Raw genomic sequence first — 25750 nt, 5'->3', positions numbered from 1 at the left:
TCAGATGAAAGCATCAAAGACACCACAAGGAATTAATTCCTTGGAATGCAAAAACCAATCAACTATAGACATCCTACGGAACTTCACTAGGGATCCAACGTCCCACACCACCTCCATATGATTTTGGCATTACCACAGTCTCTAAAAACATGAGTAGGAGATTCATCCACAGCCCCACAAAGGACACAATCCAGGATCATTGATAAACCCTCTTTTATGTCTCATTGTTAGACATCAATTTGCCATGAAACGACTTCCAAAATAACATCTTTATTTTCTGGGCAACTTTAATTTTCCAAATCACCTGTCAAATAGGATTGAGTGAGGCAGAATGACTCCCACATTGCAAAGAAAAAGCAGACCTCACCGAAAAGTTACCATCCTTCGTCTCCTTCCATGCAAGCTGATCATGGGACGGAGATCTAATTTCATGGTTTTAGGCTCAAAGCCGAAATAGCAGGCTAAAAGCATTGAGCTCCTTTTGTATTCTTATTTTTCCTTGTAATGGCCATCCGACAAAAGGGTGCCACAAAATACAACCCAAACAGAAACTAAGATATAGGTGATATTATCTACGACGGGCACGTCTGTTTTCAATTTAGAATCGATCATAAATAAATAATTCTAATTCATTAGGGGCACAAAGCATAAACCTGAGTTAATCATTAAAGTTCTTTCATTTCATTGTTTCAATTTCTATTATGATATTTGTTTTTATTTCAATTTTACTTTCGTAGGCCGATTATGGTACAACAGCACACTAGAACCTGAAAATACCTTGTATGAATTACTTAACACAGGAAGCATACATTGTAATAAACTTATAATTACTTGCTTATGATACTTGTATTATTGCACAAGGCAAATAACCTAAAACAAAACTGTGTTTCTCCAGGCAATCAAGAATAACAGTTTTGAGAGCCTTGAGAATTCTGCTTGAAGGGTTGAGTAGCTCTATGAAGTTGATTCCCATTGAACAATTTATGTTCTGATTAGTCACAAGACTCATCTAGCAGGTACCATTCGATAGTGTTTTGGGTCATAATAACTGAAGGTCTGCTTTTACTTATTACAAGCATGAAACTTGAATGAAGATTAATCATATGGAATCCAGGACAAACCAAAGCAGGCTGGTGAGAAGAGGTTCTATGGCACTTCATAAATAACAAGTTTCATCATAAGGATATTAATCACCCAAGTTAAATTGATTGCAAAAAAAATAATAAATATCAAAAACTAGAAAGCAAACTAGATGTTCTCACTCCCAATCTATGTTAAGCTCATTCGTCCTCCTGGCTTCGCAACCTAGCTAGCTTATTCGTGAAAACAACATCTAGCTGGGCAGCTCGCTCCACAATCTCTTTCCTCTTTCTAGTTGACACATCATGTGCAATTTCAGCACAATAAGTCCTGACCAGTAAAAGGAAGAACATTACCACTTCAAAGCATGCAGGAGATAAGTTTTCTATTTAAAAAGCCCTAATCTAGAGTCTAAAATCCACCTGTTATGCATCATCAACAGTTCAAATTCTTTGACATTGTGGACAACAAATTTCTTGAAGCCATTTGGAAGATAATGATGTGTCTTCTTGTCCGAACCATAGCCAATGTTAGGCATCAGAGTATATCCCTTGAACTTCCTTCGGACTCTAGAATCAATACCCTTTGGTCTACGCCAGTTTGTGTCTCATAAAAGTATTTGACAAAATGTTATTAGTCTTAAACAGTTTCACCATTACAAGTTTATGTATAACAATCTAATATTTGCACTGGGTGACAGAATTGTGAGCAAGATCCATGACTCAATTTTCCTCCAATGATTCAAGAACAATAAAAAAGAAGGCAAAATATCAACAAGGATTAAAATATATATGAGCAAGAGAATGTAAGCAGGGAAAAAGTAACAGAAAGCTCATGGAAGACCAGCTAACTGAGTCGCAAGACCTGTTTACAATTTTTTTCTGCCCTTTAAACATGTTATGGAAAGTCAATCATTATATTATTTCTGTGTATATTCTGTATTCTGTATTCCTATTTAGGATTTCTTATTTAGGATTTCTTCCTAATTAGTATAACACAATTATAGGAATCAATTGTATATAAATACCCATGTACAGATTAATTGAAATATATGAGAATCATCTCTTTCTACATGGTATCAGAGCAGGTCATCTATCTAGGGTGATTATTTGTTCTCACCACCCAGCTCAGGAGAGACCTTGGCCATTTCGACTGTTTTGTGCCGACCGGCCATTTCGACTCCGATCAACATTGCCAGCGTCGCCTCAATCCCCTCATTCCACCATCGTGTCTTTGTTGCACGATCCAAGACACCATTAAAGGACTTCGAGGTTTGGCTCTCGATCTGTTTCGTATTTACTTGATTTGTGATTTTGGATTATTTTGTTGTCACAAGACTTTGGATTAGCGTTTGGTTAGTTTTCTTTGTCTCAACAAATGGCGGACAATAAGAATGTTATTTACGATGTGATTAGATGATGACTAAGATCACGGAACACAAACTTAATGGTTCGAATTATCCGGAGTGGAGTAAGATCATAGGGTCTATTTGCGTAGCATTGATAAGGATGATCACCTTACTAAAGATCCACCTCGATGATACACAACAAACTTGGCTAAGGAGGATGCTCGGTTGTTTTTGCTTGAACTCGATTCACGGTGAGGTAATTAGTTTAATTAATCACTGTGAATTTGTTAAGGAATTGATGGATTACTTAGATTTTACAGATTACGTAAAGGGAATATCTCCGTATTTATGATGTTTGTAAGGCATTCTACTGTCTTGAGAAAGAGAATAAGTCTCTCACGGCTTATTTTATGGATTTTAAGCGTATATGAGGAACTTAATGTATTGTTGCCTTTTAGTTACGATGTGAAAGTTCAAAGAGCCCAACGGAGCAACTGGTCATATGAGTTTTCTTGCCTTCCTTCGAGTATGAGATCGCTAAATCTCGATTCTTTCGATTCGAGATTTCCTCTTTGCATGAAACATTCACACGGGTCCTTCTGCAGAGAGTACCCAATCTTCACGACACAAGAGTGCTCTTATTAGCCGTAATCCAAATGGACAACAGGGTAATAGAAGAGGAAGTAGAGGAGGAATTACAGCAAATGTAAGTAATCAGCGTAATGGAGAGGCTAGTTCTAATCAGACTCAAGAGGAGTCACTTGTTATTATTGTCATGAGCCCGCCATACAAAATATAATTGTCCGCAACTTCAGAGGAAAATCAGCGATCACAGATGGCAAATATGGCGCAGAGGATTCTACAAGATCTTCCTCCGAGAAAACTGCTTTGGTATCCGCAGAGGATTTTGCACGCTTTTCCCAAAGATCGTGCATCTCTAAAGCCTACGGTTCCTATCATCGCGATCACGAGTCGTAAATCCACTACATGCCTTGTGTCTTCCTCATCCAAATGGGTTATTGATTACGTGCAACAGATCACATGACAGTAATTCTAGTCTTCTATCTACTTTTCACTAATCCCACTTCCTCTACTATTACTTTGTTGATGGTTCTACTTCTTGTGTCATGGGTTAGGCTGAATCGCGAACCGACTTCACAATTTCTTTGTCATCTGCTTTGTGTCTACCAAATTTCTCTTTTAATCTACTTTGTTAGTAAACTTACTCGTACCTTAAATTGTTCTATTTCCTTTTTTCCGATCGGTGTTTGTTTCAGGATCTTACGACGGCGATTATTGGTAGAGGACGTGAGTCGTGGTCTCTACATTCGGAAAATCATGTACCGCGATCGCTTGTTTGCTCAGTACCTTAACACCTCTTGAAGCTCATTGTAGATTGGGTCATCCTTCTTTGTCTACCATGAAGAAGTTGTGTCCTCGCCATCTTTATCAAGACTAGAATGTGAGTCGTGTCGGTTTGCAAAACATCATCGTTTGCCTTACGTGTCTAGAGTCAATAAACGGCTTCATCCCCTTTGAGTTAGTTCATTCGATGTTTGGGGTCCTTGTTCTTACTTCTAAACTGGATTTCGTTATTTTGTTACTTTTGTTGATGATTACTCTCGTGTTACACGGTTATATTTAATGAAGAATCGCTCGAGTTGTTTTCTATCTTTTGTGCCTTTGTAATGAAATCAAAACTCAATTTAATATTTCATGCGCATATTAAGAAGTGACAATGCTAAAGAATATTTTTCAAGACAATTTCACTTTATATGACACAAAATGGCATTCTTCATCGCCTTCTTCTGTGTGGATACCCCATCCCAAAATGGCGTGGCGAAAGAAAAATCGGCATCTTCTTGAGGTAACTCGTGCTCTTCTTTTTCAGATGAAAGTTCCTAAACACTTTTGGGCGGATGCAGTTTCTACGGCATGTTTTTTGATCAATCGTATGCCTTCTTCTGTCCTTAATGGGGATATTCCTTATACTGCTTTGTTCCCTACAAAATCTTTATTTCCCGTTGAACCCCGTATTTTTTGTTGTACTTGTTTTGTACGTGATGTTCATCTGTAGGTTACTAAATTGGATCCAAAGTCTCTCAAATGTGTCTTCCTTGGGTACTCCCGGATCCAAAAAGGGTACCGTTGTTTCTCTCCTACTCTTAATCGTTATCTTGTTTCTGCAGATGTCACATTTTTTGAGTCCACTCCATTTTTTTCTCAATCATCTGTGTATGAGAGTCAGGGGGAGGAAGATGATATCTTAATATATACTGTCCAACCAATGTCTAGTCCTCTCTCACAGCCTATTTCTTCCATTTCTAGACCTACTCGGCCTCCCGTTGTTCATGTTTATTCCAGGAGATTGGAGATTCCTGACTCAGATCCTCCACCAGCTACTTCGTTGAGAGATCCTGTACCTCATACTGATCATGATTCTGATCTAGACTTACCCATTGCTCTTCGTAAAGGTAAACGTTCATGTACTTACCCTATCTCTTCTTTTGTTTCTTATAATCAATTGTCTTCTTGTTCTCAGTGTTTTGTTACTTCTTTAGACTCTATTCCCATCCCTAATACTGTTGGTGAGGCACTGTCTCATCCTGGCTGGTGTGCTGCTATGAAAGAGGAAATGGAGGCTTTAGATGCTAATGGTACATGGGAACTGTTTTGCCCACCGGGTAAGAAAGCTATTGGTTGCAAATGGGTATTTACATGAAAGGTAAATCTCGATGGTTACGTGGCTAGATTAAAAGCACGCCTTGTAGCAAAAGGATATGCTCGGACATATGGGGTTGATTACTCGACACTTTTTCTCCTGTAGCTAAACTTACTGCTCGCTTGTTTATCTCTTTAGCACTACATATGATTGGCCCTGCACCAATTGGATATCAAGAATGCCTTCCTTCATGGTGATCTTCAGAGGAGGTGTATATGGAGCAACCACCGGGTTTGTTGCTCAGGGGGAGTTGGTTAAAGTTTGTAGGCTTCTGAAGTCTCTTTATGGCTTGAAACAAAGTCCTGGGGCCTGGTTTGGGAGATTCAGTGAAGCAGTACAGGAATTTGGTATGCAAAAGAGTAAGTGTGATCACTAAGTATTTTATAAGCAACTGAGGTCGGGTCTAATTCTCCCGGTAGTCTATGTGGATGACATTATCATCACCGGGAGTGACTCTGCAGTATTTCATCTCTTAAAACCTTCCTCCAAACCAGTTTGGACCAAAGACTTGGGATTATTAAAGTATTTTTTGAGTATTGAAGTTATGAGAAGTAAGAAGGGTATTTTCTTGTCTCAAAGAAAATATGTCCTTGATCTATTGACAGAGACAGGAAAATTAGGTGCTAAGCCTTGTAGTGCACCAATGACTCCAAAATTACAAATCAAGTAGGTGGGATAGTGAGTTGTTTGAAGATCCAGAGATACAGAGATTGGTAGGAAAATTGAACTACCTTCATCACACTGTCCCGACATTGCTTATGCCGTTAGTGTGGTAAGTCGGTTTATGTCTTCCCCAACTGTTGCTCATTGGGAAGCCTTGGGACAAATCTTGTGCTATCTGAAGGGAGCTCCAGGAAGAGGTTTGTTATATGGTAATCATGGGCATTTAAATGTTGAATCTTTTTCAGATGCCGACTGGGCTGGATCTAAGGTTGATAGTAGGTCAACTACTGGATATTGCGTTTTTGTTGAAGGAAATTTGGTGTCTTGGAAAAGCAAGAAGCAGAGTGTAGTTTCTCGATCTAGTCTTTGAATCCGAATACAGAGACATTGCACAAACAGTATGTGACGTAATGTGGATATATCAATTACTAGATGAGACACGTTTTAATACACCCCTCCCTGCGAAAATGTGGAGAGATAATGAATCTGCTCTCCATATTGATTCTAATCAGGTATTTCATGATCGGACCAAACAAATTGAGATTGATTGTCATTTTGTTCGTGAAAAGATTCAACAATGTATCATCTCAACAGGACATATCAAACCGGAGAGCAGTTAGGAGATATTTTCACAAAAGCTCTGAATGGAGCTAGGATTGACTACATTTGTAACAAGTTGGGCATGATTAACATCTATGCTCCAACTTGAGGGGGAGTGTTATGGAAAGTCAATCATTATATTATTTCTGTGTATATTCTGTATTCTGTATTCCTATTTAGGATTTCTTATTTAGGATTTCTTCCTAATTAGTATAACACAATTATAGGAATCAATTGTATATAAATACCCATGTACAGATTAATTGAAATATATGAGAATCATCTCTTTCTGCAAAACAAAATGCCCAGCTATGGGAATTTATAACACTGGACATTAGATACCATGGGCAAATTAGTTAAAAAGGCCAAAGCAAATGATCACAATGCTCAAACTAAACATGACAAATCTTAAATCAAAAATTGGAATCTCAGCCGAAAGATGGTGATTGTTTATGATCATCACAGTAAATCAGAACTAATAAATAATTTGCATCATAGATTGCAATATAAGAATCAAATATCAACTAATTTTTTTTTTACGAAATAAAACAAAATATTCAATTCAAGTGTTTAGGCATATATGCAACAGAGATCAGATGGTAGTGCATGTATAACATTCATCATCCAATAGCAGAAATGGTGGATAAGCATCATCACACCTCGTTGCACATATCAAATGACTGTGAGATTAACCACAAAACACACCCACCCACCCCCACCACCCAAACCACCAAAAAGGATGAATAAGTAAGCATTAGCTATATGGGATCAAATAAAAAAGATCTCACCACCTTCCATATTCTTCATATCCACCGTAGAACAAATGAGACAATAAGACCAGCTGTTTTTAAGAAAAAGTTTCTTTTTTTTTTCTTTTAAGCTCCCACTTCAAAAAAAAGCATTTATGTATGCAACACATATTGAAACCAGGGGCATCATATTTTTTCTACATTTCAACATCACGGACGAAGGTTACAAGTTCAATGCTTTACAGAACAAGTTTATTTCAACAGGTTCAAAACAGCATCAGATCGAAAGGTCAAACAACTGCATTCACATTTTCTCCAACTCCTCTAGGAATCAAAATGTCAAGAAATACACATTTATTAAATTTTAAAAAATACCTCTTGGAGGGCATCTCTATATTTTGCAATGCCCGTTGAAGCAATTTAGAATTTACACCAACAATCTGATCTGCCAGTAAGCTCCTTTGTGATTTTTCCCCATATCTTAATCCATCAAACACATGTTTTGTTCCATTTCAAAAAATTTCTTTTTCGCTTATATAAGGCATCTTTGCAACTTTTTCCTTTCTTTCCACTCCTGCAATGTATCATAAAGTGCATCATATGCTTAAACATTTGCTTTAAAAAAAGGGAAGGGGAGCCCACCACTATGATGCACAGTTTCAACGGGCAATATTCCACTTCAGGAAGGGAGAATCGGTGAACAAACGCAACAATTAACAACCCCAATAGGCTTATGCACAGTAACAATGTCATTCACAAACTAACACTGCACACTAATATCAAACTGACATGCATTAATTAAATATCTATCCTAATGCCCCTTCATATGCATTCTCCACCTCTAATCCCATTTTAAAAACCAAAATTAAGCCAAAATCACTTCATTAATTGAAATACATATAAAATTTATATGATAGTCACGTTCCTCTATGTATAATCTAACCAACAGCATATATGTAGTGAAAAAGAAAAGATGGGTTCCTTTTCTTAGACAGATAAAAGAGTAACCCAAAGTCTGAAATACACCAAGAACTAACCACCTATATATGGATACAAAAAAGAAGCAAGACCCAACTTTATACATGTTGCAAGAGCATATGATTCCTTTTGTGCTTCACAAATAATGTCAAATCAATAAAGAACAAAACAATGAATAAATAAATAGATAAACTAAAAATGGGATTTATTCAAAGCACCAACAATATGACTAGAAACACAAAATACTATGGGTTTTAAACAAACTCTTGCCATTTCTTTAATACTGAGGGAATTATGAAAATGGAAATCGTCAAATATAACATTGCTACAAAATTAATTGTCATACAGAAATTTTGAACTGTAACAAGTCAATTATTTTCATTCGTTAATTAATAAATCGAGTTATAAAGGAGTGTGCCTCACAAGATGGCGTCTTTCTTTCTTAGACCTCTCATCAGAGCATATGTTTAACTCAAGAAGTCCTTTTGGAGGTGTAATCCACATTTCTCTTCTAGTCATATCAACATCCGGAACAATAGCTTCAACAAATGGTGCCTACACAAGGGAACCAGATGGACCTGTTTCTGCTTGCATTGACCTCTCAGCTCCCTCAAGCACATCTACAGATGGGTAGAGCATGACCTGTAAAAGATCACTTGCTCCACTGTCAAAAACATTAAGGGCAGTTCCCACACAGTCACCAGTTTCCTGAAAAGGAGAAGTACAATTAAAGTGAGGAATAGGGGGAAAAGGAAAAGGGGTTTGTGGGGGGGGGGGGGGGGGGGGGGGTGGGGTTGGCGTGGTGGTGCGGTTGTGTGCGGGGTGTGTTGGGGTGGTTTGTTGTTGTTGATTTACTAACATGAACCAAAAAAAATAAGACAATTGACAAGAATATTTAAGCAACAGCCATACTTTATTTAAGAAGAAGAGAAGCAGAATGTAAACCACTGATAACCAGAATACATTAATAGCTGTGCATGAAAATGGCAACTGAGACTGTTAAGTAACAAGAGAAGAATAAAGACAGTGGTCTTCAAATACCGCACAGTATAAGTTCTTTGCATCCCAAATAAAAAATGAGTGCAAGTATAAATCATAAATTTAAGGAGTTTCAGATATTTAAAAGCACAAAGTAAAATAAATTTGCTTAGCTGAATACAAGATATGATGCCTTAAAATGTTCAAAACTTAAGAATCACTCTCAAGCCAACGAGATCACGAGTGCAAAATTCTCCTTCCAACTCTGGCCTATCTTCTTCTCCAACTGGAAGAGTCGACCCAACAAGTTGCCTGGCCTGAACAAACAATAATTCACTTTCATAAACATACATGCGTGAAATTATATAATGCAATAAAATTCATTATTTTGAGTTGAGTTAGTTCCTAAGACTTTTAATGATATGAAGAAAGACATGTTATCATTATACTAAGATCTGCCACAAACACCACATAAACAACAACAATTTTCATATTAGATTCTTACAGAATACTTATTCTCCAAACCTTTACATTGTATTGCTTGTTTGCCGAACCAAACACTCCTTATATTTTAATTTGCAAAACAAAAGAACCTACTGGAATATCACAAGGAATCATTTCTCGATAAGGCAGCTCATATTTTTTATCCAATATTCCCCAGCATGATAAACAATCCACTGGGTTACATTAACAAGTCATAACCTTATGATGTGTATAACATATGTTTCTAAAGTTCCAAGGTATTCAAACAAGGAGAAGTTATTTTGCCATGATACATATCACCAGCAAACTGTTCATTGAACAAATGAACAAGCTATCTGTGTTCGTGGTACGGTATACAATCATCCCAACACATTATGCATATGTAAAAATAGATAATTGAAAAAAAGAAAAGCAGAAATGTGAAGCAAGACATAAACCATTAATCCAAAAACTCATTTTCCTCAGGTCACCTGTTCCACTGTGTCAATTACCCCACCTCTTCAGTCCAGGGTGCCCTCTTCACTCAACCAGCTCAACTTCTTGAATCATATCTTTGCCAGAAACCGACTGAGCCATCTTTTCCCAGGCTAACAAATAATAATAATAATAATAATAATAATAATAATAATAATAATAATAATAATAATAATAATTACAGAATTGAACTCGAAAACACGAGAACAATGAACCAAAACTAAAGGCTGAAGAACTTGTTAAAAATTTCTTTTTCCAGCCAAGTACTACCTTGGAAAATCGTAGTTCGGGAACATCAGTACTGGGTTTAACGCATATCTCCCCTTGAAGCCCATGAACACTGGATATATACCCAACTTCAACGATTCCTGCTCCACTATTAGCAGTTTGAACAATCTCTTGAGTAGCTGAACCAGCATGAAAATCCAATTACACAAACCAATCACAAACGATTAAAACAAGTTACAGGTGCTTCATTTTAGCAGGCTTAACTTCTCCGATGTAAGAAGAACAAGTTCAAAAAACTACACTAATCATGAAAAATATACACACAGTGAACAAAATTAACACACAAGAGCAACCAATAGAGAGAGAAAGGAAAGAGTACCGGTGCTGCGTAGAGAAGAGAGGGCATAAAGGCAACTATGGAGAGGCTTGAAGAGCAATTGTGAAGGCAATGAAGGTAAGACCATGGAAGAAAATCTGGGACGTAAAGGAAACAGAAGAGAGTGATAAGAAGGTGTAAGTGTTGAAAAACAGAGAAGCGAAGTGGCGCTCTGCATCGTCGTTTTGGCTCGCTCGGCTTCGGAGAAGACGATAAAATTTTTACAGAAGGTTGGGTTTGGATAAATTTTGAAAATTGTTAATCAGATTATGTAATTATAATATTATAATTTTTTAATTTAAAAATATAATATAAAATTTTATTAATTTTTAAATTTATATAGTAAAATTTTTTAATATTTAATTATTAAATTTTTAATTATATTTTGATATGTATAATTTTAATAAAGCATTAATATTTTTTTAAAAACTATATGTAAATTAAATTTTTTTTATATAAATAAAATAATTTTTCATATGTAAAGAGAATAATTTTTAATTAAACATCATATATGAGAGTTATATATATTAATTTTTAATTAATAATTAAAAATTAAAAAAATTTTATTACATAAAATTTAAAAATTTAAAAAACTTTATATTATCTTTTAAAATTAAAAGTATGTAGTATAATATTTATATAAATTCAAAAATAATTTCTAAAATTTATCCGGCTAGATTTAGTTCTTCAACTCTTAGAGGGTTCTTTTGAAAAAAAAAATCTTTTTTTTCCCTCTCTTTGATTAGAAGAAATATCTTTGAAAATTTATTCGATATTCAGCTTTTTTTAATTTTTATTTCTCTCGGTTGATTTATCTCAGAAAAAATTGAAAATATTATTTAGCTATAATCCATGATGTGAATATATTTTCAAAAATATAAAGTTTTAAGTTTAAATTTTAAATAAAATCAATTATAAATAAAATTTTAAAAATTAATTTGTAATTTTTAATAAAAATAAATTTTAGAAAGACATTTGAAAATCATTTTTAGAAAGTTTATAAATGTAATTTTTTAATGTAATTAAATAATTTATAAAAAATAATGAAAATTTTATTTTGTAAGCGATAATATAATAGTTGAGTTGTTTATTAATTTTTTTTGATATTCAACTATTAAATATTAAACAATAGAAATTAAAAAATTTATTTATTATTTATCAATAAAATTTTAAAAGCTATCATATAAATTTTAAAGTGAAATACTCACACAAAATCTTGTCGGAGTTTTTTTTTTTTAACCATACTTTGAGTTCCTTTAGAATTCTTATTATTCAAAGAGAAAAAGGTTTCAATTTTGATTATGATATTAGTTTTGATTTTAATTTTAATTTTAGTTCGGTCTAATTTAGTTTAACTAAATAAACTTTGTAATAAACTCATACTAAAATATAAAAATACCTTATATGAATTACTTATTGTGGGAAGCATACATGTAATAAACTAATAATACATGTAATAAACTCATAATTACTAGGCCTATCCCTAATTAGAGAAATGCTAACCCACTACTGATAAAACTGCACTTCAACCAAAAATGAGACATCAGCATCTCCCACCATGATTGTATGCAAACCAGATGGCAAAACCTTGTTGCCTCTTCCATCCACAATCGCTAAGCTCTTACAAACATCAAATGTAAACTTGACCTTGTTTTTCCCTCCTGCCGGAACAAATACCCTTTCAAATCCAATCACTTGCTTGGCATGAGTCCCAGTAATTCCCATTGGAGGTTTGGAGTAGACCATTACAACTTCACTTCCATCCATTTTCCCTGCATTTTCAACTGTGGCCTCAAGTCCGAACTCATGTTCACAACCTAAGTCCTCAACCAAAACAGCAGGGCAAAATGGCTTGACATCATCATTGGTATAGTTCAAGTTGTTGCAGTGCTGGTACTTGTTCAATTTTATCTTAAGCGCAGTCTTTGAGGGTGTTATCTTGTAACTGAAATTCGTATAGCTGAGTCCATAGCCAAATGGGTACACTGTTGAGCCATTGAAGAATTTGTATGTCCTTCCAGGGTAGCCAAACTCATCAACTGGCCTTAGTGACATGGATGTCATGGGTACCGCATCAACATATTCAGCCTTATACCATGTAAGTGGCAATCTTCCACCTGACAAGAGAAATCCAAATGATAAACATTCATACTATTTATGGAAGGAGAGCACTTTCTCTTTATTGAAAAGCTACAATAAAATGAGATTCTTACCAGGATTGTGTTTTCCAAAAACAATATCTGCAATGGCTCGACCACCTTCTTGGCCAGGGTATCCAGCCCACAAGATGGCCTGGATCAGTTCATTATTCTTGGCAAAAGAGATATCAACACAACCCGCTGCCATAATTACAAGGATCACTGGACCTTTAGAGGCTTTAGCAACTTGGTTGATCAACTGAGTTTGGTAACCTGGGAGGAGGAGATCCACCCTGTCCCTGCCTTCAGCTTCAACAGACAAGTCCAAACCCACCATTAATATAGTGGCATCTGCTTCACGTGCAGCTTCCATTGCTGGAAAGATCAAACTGTCATTTTTACAAGCAACATCTGCACATCCCATTTCGTATGTCACTTCTGCAAATGCTGAGAAGCCTTCAATTGGAGAAACATACCGGCAAGGAATACCTGTACATATCAATCTAAGAACATGAACAACTTTTACAAACAATATTGCCAACAGCTATTGTTCATCTAACTAATAAATATGGGGTAATTAAGTTATTAAAACCTGCATAATTTCCAATCATTGCTTTCGTAGCATTGGCATGTGGTCCAATTACAGCAAGTTTCTTCAACTTGGAAGAATTCAAGGGCAAAGTTCCATTATTTTTTAGGAGAACAATTCCTTCTCTAGCTGCTTCAGCTGCTAACTCAATATTTTCATTGGAGCAAATATCCTTCTTGCCAAGTGAACTGAAAGGACTTCCATCAAAGTATCCTAGCCTCATTAGGACAACATAAATATATTTTAGTGATCTGTCAATCTCAGCTTCACTAATTTGTCCTTGCATCAATGCACTCTTTAGATACTTGGGATAATAGTCTCCGCAGTCAAGATCCAATCCTGAACAATTCCATGAATAATTTCCCCACAATCAAAATATATAGTTGGCTCAAATATTAAAAGAAAAGATAAAATTAAAAAATATTTATAAAAAAAAATAGCCTTTTTCCATTGAAGACTGTAACACTTGCCTGCCTTTAAAACTTGAGAAACGGCATCCTCTTGTGTGTCCCCAAGCCATTTTTGGCCATGAACCATCACCTCAATTGAATCACAATCTGAAACGATGTATCTGCAAAAGAAATTGATGCCATAAGTGAACATAGCTCAATCAAGTCAATAATTCAGTTCAGGAACATAACAAAATAAAAATATATAAATATACCCGTGAAGATCCCATTGTCCTCTAATTTTGTCTTGTAAAAGTGTTTTATCAGCACAAACAGGGATGCCATTAACACGGTTAAATGAGCACATAGCACTACTAGCATCACCATCTCTAACACACATTTCAAAAGGTCGCTGAAATGTCTCCAACATATCTTGCTCAGTCACCTTCGAACAATCAAAAGAAAAAAAAATTACTTCTAGATTAACATTACTAAATATTGAAGCTAAAAGTAGATTCTTTTAAAAAAATTTTTACCCTTGCATCGAAATGAAATCGATCCACCCCCAACCAGTCTTCAATATCATAAGCAGTGTAATGCTTACAGCAAGCAGCAACTTTGAGAGGTCTAGAGTTCAAGTCTGTGGTGTTTAGTGTTCCTTCAACATCTTGCAATGCTCTTACATAAATAGCACCATATGTTCCAACAACAAATGGATCTTCTCCTGGTGTCTCAAGAATTCTTCCCCATCTGGGATCCCTTGCTACGTTTATGTTTGGGCTCCAAAACGTTAATCCAGATTTTCCCAAGTTGTACATTGCTCTGGCTTCTGACGAAACAACCTACACCAAGTTTTAATTCTTGTATGTTAGCATATCAACTTAGAGATAAATATCACACGCAGAAATAATACAAAATAAATTGAACCTTTAACTTCAAGACTTGAAATTTGAAGATTGAACTTGTTTCTAATATATGCAAAATCAAGGTGGTTTATTGAATATTTGATGAGTACCTCGCCAATTCTTTTCCAGAGAGACTGGTTAAAAGATGCAGTTGTAAGTAAAACTGTAGGAAAACTTGTTGCACCAGGTACTACTTCATCAAAGTTTGTCCCTGGACCAGTGTCGGAGACACCATGCAAGGCCTCAGACCACCATTCATAAGGCGGCAGCCCTAATTTAGACGCACCAGCAGCAGAATTTCCCAACTGTAGCACCTTTTCTTCTAAGGTCATCCTGTCTATTAGATCCTTTGCCCTCTTCTCAAAAGATTGGGAAGTGTCACAGTAGCCAAATTCAGCAATGTCCAGACCTTGTTTAGCAAACCTTGAAGGTTCACACACATGAGTGTAATTAACAGGTACATCACTGACCAATGGAGGCCTTCTGGCAGTGCAAATAGCTAAGAAAGCTACGCTAACAATAAGAGAAAGCGAAGTAAAAGTTTTGGCCATTGTGTGTGTGTGTGTTTTTCTCTGACTTGTGAATTGCTGAAATGAAGCTGCTGATAACCTTATTTATATGCTAATGCTATGCATGGCAATGGATATAAACTACAAGATAGGGATGATCACGAGTTGTTTAGAAAGATTTGGGATGATATTTTTAAACTAATTTTGTCTATCCATTGAGAAAATTTAGATTTATCTGATTTAAATTTTGAATTATTTTATAATGTGAGATTTTTTTTTAATTATAATAAAATTAAATCAAGTTATTTTAAATTAATTTTGGTTGACTGGTGATTAGATCATTTCAGATTTAATATAAAATATTTTTTAAAAATTAATTTTATTTTTTTAATGTTCATGATAAAATTTGAGTGGATAAAATAAATAATATTATATAAACTCCCAAGTTTTTAAATTAAAAAATTTCAATGGTAAACAATTAAAAAGAAAATAAAAAATCATAAGAGCAAACCAACACGGATTCTATATATTTTTATTAAAAGTAGTTCTATTAAAATAATTTCTATTTTTTAAAATAAAAATTTAAAAATAATTAAATATGTAGAAGACAAAAAATTATGAACATATATATCAAAAGTCACAATTTGTTTTTTAAAAAATAAATAATTCTTTTACTCACACAAAATATATATATATATATATATATATATATATATATATATATATATATATATATATATATATATATATATATATATTAGTCGAGTCTCCAAAATGATTTCACTATAGTGTGTCACTTATGTTAATAAAGAGGTTTAAAAAATCATCAAGTGGCAAGGCCTCCTTTTCTTTTAACTTTTTTATTTTTTATATAAAATTATTTTATCAGCTTAAACATCAACTTCTTTTTCAAATGTTTTGATATTTCAACTACTAAAAATCATACCTTATAAAAAAATAATTATTATTTAAAATTCTTTTTCTTATATCTTTTAAGAATTTTAAAATTTTTAAGGATACAATCTTAAATATTATGAAATTATATTTAGAGCCTATTTGGTTTAACTGTTGCATATAACTGATTTGCCGTTAGTTGATAGTTGGTAACTGATGATAACTATTTTATTTTATATTAAGTATTTGGTAAAATTATGTTTAGTTATTGCTGTTAATATGTAAAATAACTAATAAGAGTATATATTATATAATTTATTTTATTATTAAAATAAATATAATATTATAAATTTATTATATTATATTATTTATTTTACTATTAAATTAAATATATAATTATTAATTTATTATATTATATCATTTATTTTATTATTGAAATGTAAAATAATTAAATTCTTTAAAAAATAATTAAATAACTTTAAAAATATAGTTATAAAATAACAAAGTAATTATTATTATTGATAAAGAAAAAATTTATAATTAATTTTAAGTTTTCAAATATAAAAAAATATTTTTTTTTATAATAAATTAATATTTTATATTTTATGTTATTAATAAAAAATATTTTAACAAAGTTATAATGTATTAAGTAAAATATTAAAATTATAAATAAAAAAATAAAAGTATTAATAATATTAATTTTTGAGTTAAATAAAAAAGGATAATATGGTCTAAATAAAAAATTAAATTAAATTAACTATCAGCCGATACAAACTGCAGCTGATTGATATCATATCAGTTATCCATCAGTTATCTTTTTTAAGTTTACTAAACACTCTAGTTCACTTGTTTGGGTGTCTATCAGTTATCAGCTTCACCTAATAGGTGAACCAAATACCCCATTATTATTATATTGATTATATATCTCTAAATAATAATAATTTTTTAGATAATTTTTTAGATAAATTTAGAAAAATAGGTAATTATTTTTTGAAAAAATAAATTAACATATATATTTAAATAATTATTCACTAAAAATTATTTATAAATTTAAACATATATATATATAAGTATTTAATAAAAAAATTATTCATAAAATTTAAAAAAATAATTTTAATAATATTTCTCATAATTAAAATTTAAAAATTTTAATAATAATAATTTAAAATTCACCATGACATAAATTTTTTTTCCTACTTTATTGATATATGACTATGTCAATTAATTTAAAAAATAATAAAATTAATAAATTATTTACCTATCGACACTTTAAATAAAATTATAATTAAATAAAAATTTTATCATGATAAAATTTTATAACATAATTATGAAAATAAAAAATAAAAAATTACATAATAAATTATTTTTCAAAAATAAAATAATAAATAATTTGTATCACCCAGGCAAAATGTTTAATTATTAATGGAATATAAGCTAACGAAGATTAAGATAAATTTTGTAAAAAATATCGTATTTATTAAAATTTAAGAGATAGCATTGAATTCATCAACAAAATCTATATTTAATATGATGCAGCTTATCTCAAACACTAGATTTGATCGCTAGTAATTCACACATAATAAATATTTTCATGTAGCAGAATAATTACGACATAAATACTTATGATAGGCCAAAAAATTAGTTGAGAGGCTCTGATAGTATTGTAAAGAATTAGATCGGGCCTAACTCACTTTCAAAATGTAGCTCATGGGCAGTAGTGCCCAAATTCATATAAAAGATATATTACTCCTATCATAAACTAGAATGAGATAATACTATGCAATTTCAGTTTTTCACCAAGTTAATAAATAAATAAATATTAAATAAAAGTGATATATTGTTTGAATATGTAGACTGATCTTTTTCTTTGCTTTACACTTCGAACTCGTCATTTGCTGTAATAAACTAACGTTTAGTTAGGGAGCCAAACCAAATGGCATAACCAATTGGGGTTGCATGCAGCCTGTGGCTCTACAGACGATATACGTATCTAAAGGATTAGCCAATTTGTTGGCTACTTTGCTGGCCTCTCTATAAGTATGATGCAAATGCACCTGCCACTGCCACCTAAGGAAACGATGACACTATTAAATAAGATTAGAATACAGCAAATTAGCCTCATCATCATTTGAAAGTAGCAGCAAGACAGACTTGGAATCCAGCTCAATAATCAGCTTATGCACACCCATATCTAAGCTTCATCCCTTGCAGTTTGAAACTCAGCTTACATTGAGGTACAATTGCCCAACCGAATGCAAAACACAGCCGATTAGACACCTCTGCGGTCCCGAAGAACACCACTCCGACCAAATTACCCTTCTACGCACCATCTGAGTTCAGCTTAATCCATCCATCATATGGAGGCAACCATCTCACAGAAATCACAGTCCTCGGTGAGGACACAAAGGACTTAGAAACAGCCCAAGCCGTAGAAGACAGAACATGAGATTTGAGGATGCATAACTTAAAAGACAGAAGTGGATTCATCCCTGCAAAACAGACTCATAGCGCCAGCGCAATAGCCACCATAAAGTAATACTAAGCACTTGATCAGATGAAAGCATCGAAGACACCACTAGGAATTAATTCCTTGGAATGCAAAAACCAATCAACCATAGACATCCTACAGAACTTCACTAGGGATCCAGCGTCCCACACCATCTCCATATGATTTTGGCATTCCCACAGTCTCTAAAAATATGAGTAGGAGACTCATCCACAGCCCCACAAAGGACACAAACCAGGATCATTGGTAAACCCTCTTGTATGTCTTTCATTGTTAGACATCAATTTGCCATGAAACGAAGTCCAAAATAACATCTTAATTTTCTAGGCAACTTTAATTTTCCAAATCACCTGTCAAATAGGATTGAGTGAGGCAGAATGACTCCCACATTGCAAAGAAAAAGCAGAACTCACCGAAAAGTTACCATCCTTCGTCTCCTTCCATGCAAGCTGATCATGAGACGGAGATCTAATTTCATGGTTTTAGGCTCAAAGCCGAAATAGCAGGCTAAAAGCATTGAGCTCCTTTTGTATTCTTATTATTCCTTGTAATGGCCATCCGACAAAAGGGTGCCACAAAATACAACCCAAACAGAAACTAAGATATAGGTGATATTATCTACCACGAGCACGGCTGTTTTCAATTTAGAATCGATCATAAATAAATAATTCTAATTCATTAGGGGCACAAAGCATAAACCTGAATTAATCCTTAAAGTTCTTTCATTTCATTGTTTCAATTTAGATTATGATATTTATTCTTATTTCAATTTTACAGGCCGATTATGGTACAACAGCACACTAGAACCTGAAAATACCTTGTATGAATTACTTAACACTGGAAGCATACATTGTAATAAACTTATAATTACTTGCTTATGATACTTGTATTGTTGCACAAGGCAAATAACCTAAAACAAAACTGTGTTTCTCCAGGCAATCAAGAATAACAGTTTTGAGAGCCCTGAGAATTCTGCTTGAACGGTTGAGTAGCTCTATGAAGTTGATTTCCATTGAACAATTTATGTTCTGATTAGTCACAAGACTCATCTAGCACGTACCATTCGATAGTGTTTTGGGTCATAATAACTGAAGGTATGCTTTTACTTATTGCCAACATGAAACTTGAATGAAGATTAATCATGGAATCCAGGACAAACCAAAGCAGGCTGGTGAGAAGAGGTTCTATGGCACTTCATAAATAACAAGTTTCATCGTAAGGATATTAATCACCCAAGTTAAATTGATTGCAAAAAAAATAATAAATATCAAAAACTAGTAAGCAAACTAGATGTTCTCACTCCAAATCTATGTTAAGCTCATTCGTCCTCCTGGTTTCGCAACCTAGCTAGCTTATTCGTGAAAACAACATCTAGCTGGGCAGCTCGCTCCACAATCTCTTTCCTCTTTCTTGTTGACACATCATGTGCAATTTCAGCACAATAAGTCCTGACCAGTAAAAGGAAGAACGTTACCACTTCAAAGCATGCAGGAGATAAGTTTTCTATTTAAAAAGCCCTAATCTAGAGTCTAAAATCTACCTGTTATGCATCATCAACAGTTCAAATTCTTTGACATTGTGGACAACAAATTTCTTGAAGCCATTTGGAAGATAATGATGAGTCTTCTTGTCCGAACCATAGCCAATGTTAGGCATCAGAGTATATCCCTTGAACTTCCTTCGGACTCTAGAATCAATACCCTTTGGTCTACGCCAGTTTGTGTCTCATAAAAGTATTTGACAAAATGTTATTGGTCTTAAACAGTTTCACCATTACAAGTTTATGTATAACAATCTAATATTTGCACTGGGTGACAGAATTGTGAGCAAGATCCATGATTCAATTTTCCTCCAATGATTCAAGAACAATAAAAAAGAAGGCAAAATATCAACAAGGATTAAAATATATATGAACAGGAGAATGTAAGCAGGAAAAAAGTAACAGAAAGCTCATTGAAGACCAGCTAACTGAGTCGCAAGACCTGTTTACAATTTTTTTCTGCCCTTTAAACGAAATGCCCAGCTATGGGAATTTATAAGACTGGACATTAGATACCATGGGAAAATTAGTTAAAAAGGCCAAAGCAAATGATCACAATGCTCAAACTAAACATGACAAATCTTAAATCAAAAATTGGAATCTCAGCCGAAAGATGGTGATTGTTTATGATCATCACAGTAAATCAGAACTAATAAATAATTTGCATCATAGATTGCAATATAAGAATCAAATATCAACTAAAATTTTTTTTACGAAATAAAACAAAATATTCAATTCAAGTGTTTAGGCATATATGCAACAGAGATCAGATGGTAGTGCATGTATAACATTCATCATCCAATGGCAGAAATGGTGGATAAGCATCATCACACCTCGTTGCACATATCAAATGATTGTGAGATTAACCACAAAACACACCCCCACCACCACCCAAACCACCAAAAAGGATAGATAAGTAAGCATTAGCTATATGGGATCAAATAAAAAAGATCTCACCACCTTCCATATTCTTCATATCCACCGTAGAACAAATGAGACAATAAGACCAGCTGTTTTTAAGAAAAAGTTTCTTTTTTTTTTCTTTTAAGCTCCCACTTCAAAAAAAAGCATTTACGTATGCAACACATATTGAAACCAGGGGCATCATATTTTTTCTACATTTCAACATCATGGACAAAGGTTACAAGTTCAATGCTTTACAGAACAAGTTTATTTCAACAGGTTCAAAACAGCATCAGATCGAAAGGTCAAACAACTGCATTCACATTTTCTCCAACTCCTCTAGGAATCAAAATGTCAAGAAATACACATTTATTAAATTTTAAAAAATACCTCTTGGAGGGCATCTCTATATTTTGCAATGCCCGTTGAAGCAATTTAGAATTTACACCAACAATCTGATCTGCCAGTAAGCTCCTTTGTGATTTTTCCCCATATCTTAATCCATCAAACACATGTTTTGTTCCATTTCAAAAAATTTCTTTTTAGCTTATATAAGGCATCTTTGCAACTTTTTCCTTTCTTTCCACTCCTGCAATGTATCATAAAGTGCATCATATGCTTAAACATTTGCTTTAAAAAAAGGGAAGGGGAGCCCACTACTATGATGCACAGTTTCAACGGGCAATATTCCACTTCAGGAAGGGAGAGTCAGTGAACAAACGCAACAATCAACAACCCCAATAGGCTTATGCACAGTAACAATGTCATTCACAAACTAACACTGCACACTAATATCAAACTGACATGCATTAATTAAATATCTATCCTAATGCCCCTTCATATGCATTCTCCACCTCTAATTCCATTTTAAAAGCCAAAATTAAGCCAAAATCACTTCATTAATTGAAATACATATAAAATTTATATGATAGTCACGTTCCTCTATGTATAATCTAACCAATAGCATATATGTAGTGAAAAAGAAAAGATGGGTTCCTTTTCTTAGACAGATAAAAGAGTAACCCAAAGTCTGAAATATACCAAGAACTAACCACCTATATATGGATAAAAAAAAGAAGCAAGACCCAACTTTATACATGTTGCAAGAGCATATGATTCCTTTTGTGCTTCACGAATAGTGTCAAATCAATAAAGAACAAAACAATGAATAAATAAATAGATAAACTAAAAATGGGATTTATTCAAAGCACCAACAATATGACTAGAAACACAAAATACTATGGGTTTTAAACAAACTCTTGCCATTTCTTTAATACTGAGGGAATTATGAAAATGGAAATCGTCAAATATAACATTGCGACAAAATTAATTGTCATATAGAAATTTTGAACTGTAACAAGTCAATTATTTTCATTCGTTAATTAATAAATCGAGTTATAAAGGAGTGTGCCTCACAAGATGGCGTCTTTCTTTCTTGGACCTCTCATCAGAGCATATGTTTAACTCAAGAAGTCCTTTTGGAGGTGTAATCCACATTTCTCTTCTAGTCATATCAACATCCGGAACAATAGCTTCAACAAATGGTGCCTACACAAGGGAACCAGATGGACCTGTTTCTGCTTGCATTGACCTCTCAGCTCCCTCAAGCACATCTACAGATGGGTAGAGCATGACCTGTAAAAGATCACTTGCTCCACTGTGGCAGTTCCCACACAGTCACCAGTTTCCTGAAAAGAAGAAGCACAAATTAAAGTGAGGAATAGGGGGAAAAGGAAAAGGGATTTTGTGGGGGGGGGCGCGCGGGGCGCGGGCGTGGGGGAGTGGTGGTGGGGGTGGGTGGGGGGTGGTGGTTGAGGGGGTTTGTTGTCGTTGATTTACTAACATGAACCAAAAAAAATAAGACAATTGACAAGAATACAAGATATGATGCCTTAAAATGTTCAAAAGCTAAGAATCACTCTCAAGCCAACGAGATCACGAGTGTAAAATTCTCCTTCCAACTCTGGCCTATCTTCTTCTCCAACTAGAAGAGTCGACCCAACAAGTTGACTGGCCTGAACAAACAATAATTCACTTTCATAAACATACATGCGTGAAATTATATAATGCAATAAAATTCATTATTTTGAGTTGAGTTAGTTCCTAAGACTTTTAATGATATAAAGAAAGACACGTTATCATTATACTAAGATCTGCCAGAAACACCACATAAACAACAACAATTTTCATAGTAGATTCTTACAGAATACTTATTCTCCAAACCTTTACATTGTATTGTTTGTTTCCCTAACCAAACACCCCTTATATTTTAATTTGCAAAACAAAAGAACCTATTGGAATATCACAAGGAATCATTTCTCGATAAGGCAGCTCATACTTTTATCGAATATTCCCCAGCATGATAAACAATCCACTGGATTACATTAACAAGTCATAACCTTATGATGTGGATAACATATGTTTCTAAAGTTCCAAGGTATTCAAACAAGGAGAAGTTATTTTGCCATGATACATATCACCAGCAAACTGTTCATTGAACAAATGAACAAGCTATCTGTGTTCATGGTACGGTATACAATCATCCCAACACATTATGCATATGTAAAAATAGATAATTGAAAAAAAGAAAAGCAGAAATGTGAAGCAAGACTATTGCTTTATGTTTTTTTATTAACATGTGTCTATTAATTTTTATATTATTGTTAATTTATTTTATTAAATAAATATGATCTCTTTAGAATGCGAGTTTTTTTTTTTTAAATTATAATGAAATTAAATTGAGTTACTTTAAATTAATTTAAATTGATTGGTGATTAAGGATCATTTCAGATTTAAATATAAAATATTTTTTAAAAATTAATTTTATTTATTTAATGTTCATATTGAAATTTGAGCTGATAAAATAAATATTATTATATAAATTCTCAATTTTTTAAATTAAAAAATTTCAACGGAAAGCAATTAAAAAAAAAAAACAACCGCGAGAGCAAACCTACACGGATTCTATATATTGTTATTAAAAGTAGTTTTAAAAAAATATTTTTTATTTTATAAAATAAAAATTTGAAAACAATTAAATATATACTAAAAATTGAGAACATATATATCAAAACTCGCAATATATATATATATATATATATATATATATAAAAGGTGAGCCTCCAAAATAGTTTTATCATATTGTGCCATCTATATTAATCAGGAGGCTTAAAAAATTGTCATGTAAAAAATCTTTTTTTTTAATTTTTTATTTTTTATATAAAAATTAACTTGTGATATTAAATATCAACTTTTTATTTAAATGTTTTGAAATTTCAACTATTAAAATTATATCTTATAAAAAATAATAATTATCTAAAATTCTTTTTGTTATATATTTTAAAATTTAAGAATTTTAAAACTCTTAAGGATACAATCTCAAATATTATAAAATTATATTTATCATATTGATTATATATCTCTAAAAATAATAATTTTAGACAAATTTAGAAAAATAGTAAATTATTTTTTAAAAAATTATATTAATATATATATTTAAATAATTATTCACTAAAATTTTTTATAAATTTAAACATATATTTTATAAACATTTCTTATATATATATATATATATATATATATATATATATATATATATATATATATATATATATATATATATATATAATAGAAAATTATTCATAAAATTTAAAAAATTAAATTTTAAAAATATTTCTCATAATTAAAGTTTAAAAATTATAATTAATTAAAAATTATCAAAATAAAATTTTATAATATAATTGTGAAAATAAAAAATATAAAAAAATATATAATAAATTAGTTTTAAAAAAATAAAATAATAAATAATCCACATCAAGCGGGCAAAATGTTCAATTATTAACGGATTATAGGCTAAAAAACAAAGAGGGATACGATATATTTTGCAAGATCAAATATTGCATTTTATTAAAATTTAAGAGATAATGTTAAATTCATCAACAAAATTTATATCTAATATGATGTAGCTTATCCCAAACGCCAAATTTGATTGTAAGTAATTCTCACCTAGTAAACATTTTCATGAAGCAGAACACTTATGACATGAAATAGTTCCGGCCTAACACCTCTAAAATGTAGCTCATGAAGGGAGGAGTGCCCAAGTTCATATAAGATATAAATTACTTTTATCACAAACCAATATGAGATGTTAACATGTAATTTCAGAATTTCACCAAGTTAATAAATAAATAAATATTAAATAGAAGTGATATATAGTCTTAATATGTAGACTGATCTTTTTCTAATTTTCTTTGCTTTACACTTCGAACTCATCAGTTGTTGTAACAAACTATAACATTAAGTTATAGAGCCAAACCAAATGGCATAACCAACTGGGGTTGCATGCAGCCTGTGGCTCTACAAACGATATACGTATCTAAAGGAACGTATTTGCTTGGCTTTATGGTAGAAGATCTGATATCACCATTAATTCGAATTGATGGAAAACTGGGTATTAGCCTATAGTTATGCATATATAATGTATACCATATTGGACAAATTACTCTACAATAATGTTAACCACGTTCTAGGCTTTAATCTCACAGAAAGACAATGTTAATAGTGAGATGGAGATTTTTTTTTTTTTTTTTTTTTGATACAAAGGAGGGGAGGACACCTCAGAAGACCAGCATTCATGAAGGAGAAGAGATGACTCTCGGAAGAGCAAGACCTAGAATATCCCAACTGATCAACTCCAAT

The 25750-nt window shown here is 32.7% G+C and overlaps 3 protein-coding genes, 1 long non-coding RNA gene and 4 other non-coding genes across 8 annotated transcripts in view; all 8 read right to left on the bottom strand.

Annotated features, from left to right (window-relative positions):
• Nucleotides 1-686: 686 nt before the first annotated feature.
• On the bottom strand, nt 687-3363 carry LOC131175893 (60S ribosomal protein L32-1-like). The gene is made up of 3 exons (XM_058140582.1): nt 3262-3363; nt 1503-1687; nt 687-1410 (listed from the first exon to the last, which is right to left on the bottom strand). The coding sequence occupies exons 1-3, from the start codon at nt 3361-3363 to the stop codon at nt 1281-1283; spliced, it is 417 nt and encodes a 138-aa protein (XP_057996565.1). The 3' UTR covers nt 687-1280.
• A 3471-nt stretch (nt 3364-6834) lies between these two features.
• Nucleotides 6835-6917, bottom strand: LOC131176233 (small nucleolar RNA Z196/R39/R59 family). Its single transcript, XR_009146357.1, has one exon. It is a non-coding gene; the product is annotated as a small nucleolar RNA Z196/R39/R59 family (small nucleolar RNA).
• An 82-nt stretch (nt 6918-6999) lies between these two features.
• LOC131176227 (small nucleolar RNA Z195/SNORD33/SNORD32 family) lies at nt 7000-7077 on the bottom strand. Its single transcript, XR_009146351.1, has one exon. It is a non-coding gene; the product is annotated as a small nucleolar RNA Z195/SNORD33/SNORD32 family (small nucleolar RNA).
• Nucleotides 7078-7132: 55 nt separating this feature from the next.
• On the bottom strand, nt 7133-10901 carry LOC131175968 (uncharacterized). The gene is made up of 6 exons (XR_009146079.1): nt 10683-10901; nt 10346-10482; nt 10072-10188; nt 9053-9435; nt 8564-8848; nt 7133-7736 (listed from the first exon to the last, which is right to left on the bottom strand). It is a non-coding gene; the product is annotated as an uncharacterized LOC131175968 (long non-coding RNA).
• A 1204-nt stretch (nt 10902-12105) lies between these two features.
• LOC131175967 (probable beta-D-xylosidase 5) lies at nt 12106-15271 on the bottom strand. The gene is made up of 7 exons (XM_058140887.1): nt 14811-15271; nt 14332-14637; nt 14071-14240; nt 13877-13977; nt 13410-13745; nt 12893-13306; nt 12106-12796 (listed from the first exon to the last, which is right to left on the bottom strand). The coding sequence occupies exons 1-7, from the start codon at nt 15249-15251 to the stop codon at nt 12186-12188; spliced, it is 2379 nt and encodes a 792-aa protein (XP_057996870.1). The 5' UTR covers nt 15252-15271; the 3' UTR covers nt 12106-12185.
• Nucleotides 15272-19783: 4512 nt separating this feature from the next.
• The window catches only part of LOC110668571 (60S ribosomal protein L32-1), a 37739-nt gene continuing 31772 nt past the window's right edge, over nt 19784-25750 (bottom strand). Inside the window, exons 3-4 of the mRNA XM_058140886.1 lie at nt 20150-20331; nt 19784-20057 (exon numbers count right to left, since the gene is read on the bottom strand). Of these exons, the coding sequence (XP_057996869.1) occupies nt 19928-20057; nt 20150-20331 (312 nt within the window). The 3' untranslated portion in view covers nt 19784-19927. The remainder of the gene's footprint in view (nt 20058-20149; nt 20332-25750) is intronic.
• Nucleotides 20745-20827, bottom strand: LOC131176232 (small nucleolar RNA Z196/R39/R59 family). Its single transcript, XR_009146356.1, has one exon. It is a non-coding gene; the product is annotated as a small nucleolar RNA Z196/R39/R59 family (small nucleolar RNA).
• LOC131176228 (small nucleolar RNA Z195/SNORD33/SNORD32 family) lies at nt 20910-20987 on the bottom strand. The gene has a single exon (XR_009146352.1). It is a non-coding gene; the product is annotated as a small nucleolar RNA Z195/SNORD33/SNORD32 family (small nucleolar RNA).

Source organism: Hevea brasiliensis, chromosome 18, assembly GCF_030052815.1.
Source record: "Hevea brasiliensis isolate MT/VB/25A 57/8 chromosome 18, ASM3005281v1, whole genome shotgun sequence".
NCBI lineage: Eukaryota > Viridiplantae > Streptophyta > Magnoliopsida > Malpighiales > Euphorbiaceae > Hevea > Hevea brasiliensis.
This window is presented reverse-complemented; position numbering and strand designations above follow the sequence as displayed.